The sequence below is a fragment of the Uloborus diversus genome, chromosome 6 (genome assembly GCF_026930045.1).
Source record: "Uloborus diversus isolate 005 chromosome 6, Udiv.v.3.1, whole genome shotgun sequence".
NCBI classification, from domain to species: domain Eukaryota; kingdom Metazoa; phylum Arthropoda; class Arachnida; order Araneae; family Uloboridae; genus Uloborus; species Uloborus diversus.
The window spans coordinates 161,510,677-161,518,610 of record NC_072736.1 but is presented as its reverse complement, the minus strand read 5'-3'; the positions used below and the strand labels follow the sequence as shown (position 1 = coordinate 161,518,610).

The 7,934-nt window shown below is 32.0% G+C and overlaps 1 protein-coding gene across 1 annotated transcript in view; it reads right to left on the bottom strand.

Annotated features, from left to right (window-relative positions):
- Positions 1-1,047: 1,047 nt before the first annotated feature.
- Positions 1,048-7,934, bottom strand: part of LOC129224131 (tyrosine-protein phosphatase non-receptor type 9-like) — a 75,571-nt gene continuing 68,684 nt past the window's right edge. Inside the window, exon 14 of the mRNA XM_054858547.1 lies at positions 1,048-4,466. Coding sequence (XP_054714522.1) covers positions 4,240-4,466 — 227 coding nt within the window. The 3' untranslated portion in view covers positions 1,048-4,239. The remainder of the gene's footprint in view (positions 4,467-7,934) is intronic.

The following is a 7,934-nucleotide window of genomic DNA, read 5'->3' as shown; positions in this document are numbered from 1 at the left end:
TTTTAAATCCACCTTTCTCATTTTATTTCAATTTCTTAAAAGTATTTTAATATCTGTCGTCATTGTTTGGAGGGGAAATTTTGCATGATGTTTTTTTTTTTCCTTTTATTTAAGCCTAATTGTTGAATACACGTCACTTGACAATTTTTATTTTCAAGGTGGACTGGGCAACACAGCTAGTCCATACTAAATTTAGTGTTGAAAAGCAGGTAATTATAAATGATAATTTCATTAATAAAGCTTTTTAGCATGCCAACTAATACAGTCAAATACTGTTTTAATGAAGAAGAAAGGACCAGAGAAAATATTTTGCTTCGGTGAAATTTTGTTATGCTGAAATTAGTGACTTCATGTCAATATAACTTGGACACCTGAAAGTCTACATTACGACAGAATTGTTGCTGAAACCCGTTTTGCTAAAACTGCTGAAACCCGTTTTGCTAAAACTGCTGAAACCCGTTTTGCTAAAACTAACAGTTTGACTGCATTCTAGTTTGTTGTAAAAATTTTAGTATATTATTTCGAAAATCAAACAAACTGCAAGATAAAAAAATTCACACACAAACACTAAAATTCAGGGTGGGATGCTAGGATTACCACCAAAATTCCTCACACCCCTACAAAAAAATGGTCCAGACCAGAGATCAGAGGAAAAAAACTTTTCTAAAAGTTGGAAAATTCACTCTTTTTAACTGATGTGTATTATTAAAAATAGCAGAGAGCAACAGAACAAAGTTTTCTTCCTGGAAAAATTATTTTCATTTTTGAATTGCATAGCAACAATATTTTCTTAGAAAACATAAAAATGTCAAAAATTGAAAAATATATGCAATAAATCTAGTTTCTTCTTAGCATTTGTTGTTCAAAATACCAAACATTACCCCAATTAGTCAAATTATGATTCAACCATTAATTTTGAGCAGGATGTGATTTGTGTGAACTGTTAAATTAATCTTTTGACAGGTTTCTTTCTTTGTTTTGTATTTATCTTGTGTTTTTGGATAACAGTGAAAGTTTTTAACAGAAAGTTGCTTTTTTCTTTTTTTTAAACATACATTTATATATATGTGTAAGGGTATTACACACATTAGATGAAAATATTGTAAAATTTGAACTTAAAAATGTCAACTAGTTGATACTTTGTTATTGACATAATTATATCCTTTATACATTGCAAGTTGAACTGCACCATGCTGCAGATACAGGGCTCATAGCAAGTGAAACGAGCTGATCTGTGCATCACATGACTTCCTTTTACTCCAATTTAATGTCATTTTCTCATTATTGGCAGGTTTAATGTGATTCAATAGTTTACTCTCTAAATATCACAAACAGTGGCCAAATTGAAACCATTCAAAAAAAAAAAAAAAAAGCCAAATTTGTTGCCAAGTTGGCAACAAAACTTGGCGACCAAAAGACTGGCGATATATCGCCGAGTGTCCGCCAAATTATGACACCACTTGAGTTTACATCGAAATTAACAATGATTCCCCCCCCCAAAAGGGTGAAAAGACCCCTTTAGAAACACTCGAATGCAACCAAAAGGGGAGGTGCACAACTAGACCCCACTAGGAGTCTACGTACCAAATTTCACCTTTCTAGGACATTCCGTTCTTGAGTTATGCGACATACATACGTACATACAGACGTGATGAGAAAACTCATTGTAATTAACTCGGGATTTGTCAAAATGGTTATTTCGCGTGTCTATAGATTCCTAGGCAATTATCCACCTGTGGTCGAGTCGAAAAAAAAACTCAACATTCATTTGGGGGTGAGCAAAATGGAAATAAGGGTCGATTTTTGAGTGAAAATTTTGTCGCTAATACAATACTTCCTTTCTTGTAAAAGGAAGTAAAAAACACATAGGAGTTTCGAAGAAAAAATATAGGATAGTCGTGGGTAACTCGCTGGTGAGATAAAGTTACTTTATCTACCAAATTGTTGCCGCTCTCAGTTTTAATGAGATGACATTTTCCTCCAGCTTAGTTATTCAATTCACTATTCCAGACAGATAAGTTCTAACAAGAACAAAACTGAAGTCTCTCGATACGATAACCAAGCTGTCTGGTATACTGCATGTAGTTCTGCCTAAGCACTGGCTTAGGGGCGGTAACTCACTGCTAAATATTTAGTTTTGTTAGAAATGTTATGCACTTTCAAAGGTAAGTAAGTCTGACTTGTACCCCGCTATGACCAAGTGTTGATTTGTCAGCACTGGTATGCGTTTGGATGTCAAACCCATCAGCATTATTCTTATGTTTTGGACACTTTTTAGAGCTCAAACATATGGTCTGTTGATGTTTTACGGTTCATTTCAAAGCATTAGAGCTAATTACTGTTATTTTTACTGATTTTCTAGAAGCTTTGGCATTACTATTTTCAACTGGGCCATGTGATATCTCTAGTCTAACAACAGTGTGTTTTACTGCGTTCTACAGCACACCTCCAGTGTTTTGAAATACCTCTTTCATTTAAGTAGGTATTTTAAGTGTGTGAGAAGGTATGAGAGTGGTTGGGGTTTTTTTTGTGGAAATTGCACAAAATAAATTACATTGCAATAATAATTTTTTTACACCCTGCATATATAAGCTACTGAACAAGAATTAGTAGGTAATATTTAATAACACATTTAAAAAAAAAAATCTGATTTTGAACCCCACACAACTTTCATTTATGTCTTTAAATAATCTAAGTTTTATAATGACTCAAACAGAGAATAATTGCATCTGTACATGTACGAGAGTTTGAAGCAATCATCTGAGATCTGAATTTGTGGCCACAAAAACTAAATGGAACGAGTAAGAGGAACATTAATACAATAAAATAATGCCAGCATAAAATCATTTAGAGTATTAACAGCCCAAGTTTGTTGCCAATTGATGAAGAAAAGACCGTTATACAGGAACAAATATTAGAGATATCAATAATTTTAACACTGATTCTACAGGGATCTTGTTACATAGCACCAAATCTATACTAAATTGGCATTTCCTTTTCGCCAAAAACTTGGCAAAGCTTTATAAAGTGATCACAATTTCAACCTGCATTAAAAGTAATGTCGATTTGCCACAAAAAGGCTTTATAGACTCCTTTTGGAACATTGGAATGCAACCAAAAGGGAAGGTGCACAACTGAATCCCATAAAGACCCTAGATACAAAATATCAAATTTCCACAGCGAATTACTTTTTAGTAGTGTGTGATACATACCCACATTCATACATATGCAACAAGAAAACTTGTTAAAATCAATTCGGATTGGTTAAAATGAATATTGCAGCTGTCCACGTGTTCGTCTGTACATATGCACGTGCAGATGGGCCGTGCATAACATAAACAAACTCAGCATAAAAAACTAACATAAAAAACTTAACATTAATTCGGGGATGAGTAAAGTAGAAATTTAGAATGTAATATTTCTTGATTACAACACTTCCTTTATTCATTTAAATGTGAAATCTAGCTTTAACTCTTCAGAAAATTTTAATGTGACTTTCACATAAAAACTTTCTAGGAACAAATTTATTTATACAGCTACAAACTTTTTCATTGACATGACACCCAACATTTCTGTTGGGTGTCATTCACACACCCAAGGTTTCTGTGCGGGTCAGTATCATACATGCAGCAAAAATTAAAAGTAAAAGTATGTGTATTTGAGTGTAGCTACTTATTAGGCTTAATACAGTAAGCAAGAAAATACATTACTGCTGGCATATTAAATACCTTGCAGAATATTTAATATGCCAGCTGCTCCAGCTCTTCGTAAAGGTAGCAGCAGATTAATACCCATGATTTCATTAATTCTTGTTTTCAATGTTCCTAGTTTATTTTTTAATGTTCCATGTTTATTATTGTTGTTGTTATTGTTGTTTATCTTCATTGTTACATACACTTATTTCTGTGCTACCCGTGTATGTGAAACTTTACTATACATATATATATATTCTGAAACAGTTCATTCTAGTTAAAATTTTGCATCAAAATGAAAACTTTTGAATTTCAATAATGAAACTTGACCAGCTGTTAAAAATCATTTAAAATTACTCTTTGTCTATTTCTGAACAAAACAGATACAACATTAGCTTTAAAACTATGCATACAGTACGTTAAATAAACTTATTTACCAAAAACCAGAGAGTGAACTTTTGAGGGTAAATTCTGATAGGATATGTAACAAATCGTAAATAAGACATGCTTAACAAACAGTGGTATGACAGAAACAAACTGCACGATATTACTCGGACTCTGAATCGTCGTCGTTGAATCCCGAGAGATCCACGTCTTCCAGGAGACCCCTGCTCAAAGCATATTCTAATAAAGCCAAATGACAAAACACATACTGATCAGGCATTTGAATACTATACGCTCGTTGGGCTCGGATTTTCTCGACAGTTTTAATAATGTCTATTAGACCGGTCGCCTCTAATCTGTTGATGCAAATATCCAAAGTGATGAATGTCCCTGAAAACAGAGAAAGCAGAAAATCAGAGATTACAAAGCAATTGCAGCATGGATTTCCAATTTTGCAATCTCAAAATCCGGAAGATCCAAAACCAGGAACTTTTTTCACTGAATTAAAAAAAAAAGCACCATTTTTTAATATTAAATGTTTAAACTTGTAAACATTCGGCTATTACTCAATGAGTAATAGCTGAAGTACAGCACTTACAGTTTATTTTTTAGCTTTTTCTTTGATATCACAGGTCATGCATAATATGGTGTTTTGCTGCCATTGAAAAGCAATCTTTTAGCATCTGCTTTTGGTTTACGATATTTCTTTTAATTTCTTCATTAGTGTGCATAGTGTACATTAGTGTACATAAATGCATATTGAGATAAAATACAAAGCTATTTTTGGTATAAATACAATTTACCGATTGTATCAATCGGCATAATTAAAAGTAACATCCACGGATCATACGTCGTTGCATCTCTGACTCTTTTCTTTTGAAGCAAAGCAAAGTATACTTTCATTAAGATTCATAAACAGCAAAATAAAAATTTGGTGTGAACATTATATATAGAGAAATTTAGAAAGATGTGCTAAATATTGCATAATAAAATTATATTTACAATGTTTTGGATCAGGATCCAAAATCTGAAAAATTCCAAAATGGTTGCATCCCCAAGCGTTTCGGATTCACACACAAGACGTCATACTGTATTATAAAAACCGGACAAGGGTTACAAAAGTGAAGAAATCGGTTTTAAAATCTTAGAACAAAGATTTGCAACCTTTTATTTGTCAAGGTCACCTATGAGTATTTTATTAATTTTGCAATACTTAATAAAAAAATATATACATATTAACTAATAAGAATTTTCTTCACTGAGTTTAACAATTTTTCCAACATTGTGCTACTGCATATGTGAAAACAAATATATAAGATGCATTGTAGCATTACGCACACATCAAATGACTGACTATAAAATTAAAATGATAAAGAAAAACTCAAACAATAATTTTTAAAAAATTACTGGTTAATATTACAACATTTGTTTTTCTCTTTTCCTAAAATTCAAAAGCGCTTTACAAGAACTCAACTAGAATTGTGTTTCAAGGACTTTAGATTTGTTAAAATGATTTAAAGCATGACATAAATGCTTTCCAGTCAGTCAAGTTTTAATGCTGGAAAGTATAACATGAAAGAATAAAGTACTAGCTTTTAACCTATTTTAAATTTAAAAAATAAAATGAATAATTTTCAATGTAATACAGTTTACACATAAAAGCAGTGCAAAAAGGCAAAAAAGTAAATACAATATTAAGTTTCTGAAAGTTTATTTTATTTCTTTATCTTTCAAACACATTGATAGTACACATACTTTATATTAGAATGTACTATACATTGTAAAATAAACAAAAGAAATTTCAAAAGTAATAATGAAAAACAATATCAAAATATTCACTAAATATAGTGCAAGATATAGTAGAGCAATCCATGAATTTATTCTAACAATTTAACTGAAGGTGGTAGATTAAGGATGTTAAAATGGAATGATTTCAGCCAAGGGTGCAACAAAAGTTCAGTTGTAAATTTAAAAATGTTTACACATATGTATTTAAATTTCATTATTTGTCCTTGCAACATAACTGGCGTGGAGGGGGGGGGGGGGCTAGAATTAACTGGATGGAAACCAAGATACAAATATCTGTGACCAAAGTGCAACAAAAGAATTCTGACAAGTAAAAGATTAGATTTTTGAAAATAATTTTTTTTTCAGTTTGAGAAAGCAATTTTAGAGCAGTCAGGCTCAAAAACAGGAATTTAGGGACAAAACTAGAGGACCCGACAGACGTTGTTCTGTTCAAACTTTGTAAATTGAAAAGTTAAAAAAATTCAATAAACCATCAAGTGTTTGAGCTGTTTTGTTGAAAAAATAAGTAAAAAGAAAATGTTTTAAACTGCTTGGTGTAGGAATGCGTATATTTATTACAATTTGATTTATCTAATGTACACTGAGCAGTTGTTTTATTAACTATTTGTTTCCCGTACTTGATGGTTTGTTCCTTCAGCCATACTGAAAGGATAAAAAGCATCCTCAGATACTAAGTGTAAAAAACTAACTACCCATCTAGAACAAACGGGAAATCCCGCTGCAACATCCCTCATATGAAAAAGAATAAAACAATCGAAAGGATATCGTTTAAAAAAATGATCAAGGTAAAAACAGTTCTCTGAATAAGCGAAAATCACTCATCCTTCCCCCCTCCCGATGTAAAATAAACAGATTCTTCAACTAAAATGACTAAAAAAATTTATTAACGAAAAACAATTCTTTGCAATTTGAAATATTTCGCCAAATAAACAAAAATACAATAAATTACATTAACAGTAGATTTAAAATGTAAACAAATGATCACGCAACTCTATTGCTTATAGCCAAAGTCGCCAAGCCTCCACGTTACTGTAATCCAGCCCATCAGTGAGCGAAGTCAACTCCGACCGATTAGCAGTCCGATCTTTTGAATGAAAACTTTTAAAACTTTATATATTGCCTAATTTGTTCTTTCCATATCAAAGAGAAAGATCTTCCACTGCACTGATCTTTTGTGTACATAACTACCCTGTTGTAATTTATCTGGACGAAAATAAATTTTGTTTCTTATTTAAATTCCACCATTTTTTTCTTTAATAATGTTACTGATTAGTTTGACAATCCTTAAAGTATTCTATACATTTGTTCCAAAACTCAGACTTGAGCGATGCCGTCGCAACGATTTGAGCCGATAAACAAATGTTGCTAGGTACGGTACTTTTTGATCATTTGGTTATTAGGAAAACCTAAAGCACCGATCCGGTCACATGGTTCAACTACGATGACAGAACACACGTTTTGCGTGAACCTTCCGTACTTTACTTAAAAAAATATCTCTGGACCTAAAATCGTTGCTTTCAAGAGAGAGAGAGAGAAATGAAAAAAGGCTTCACTCTCTCTCTTTCTCTGTGCTTTATCTATTCTCAACTGACATAATCACAGTAAGAAATTTCATTACAAAAAGCAGAGCTGGCTTTCTTATTGTACTTTGGCAACAGGTTAAATATTTATTTCAGTTCTCGCTCAACAATAGGTTAAAATAAATATTAATCATTTGGGAGATATAACCATCCAATGTTTAAATTATTTAATTAAGAAAAACGTTCCCGATTCGATCCATCGCGCTTCGAAACCATGCTTGCGACAACTTAATTACACACAAAAAATTTGATTAAAATCGGCAAAGTCGTTTAAAAGCCTTATGTTGACAAACGTACGCACAGAAGATTTTTATATATTAAGATGCCGCAAGAAATTCAACATGGCACATTTTAGTGCAGGGTTTTCTACTTGTAATTGTTAAAAAATTAACTCTAGGATTAAAACTGCATTTTTCATATATATTTTTAAAACATATTAATTAGGGGCCATTCATTAATTACGTAAGGA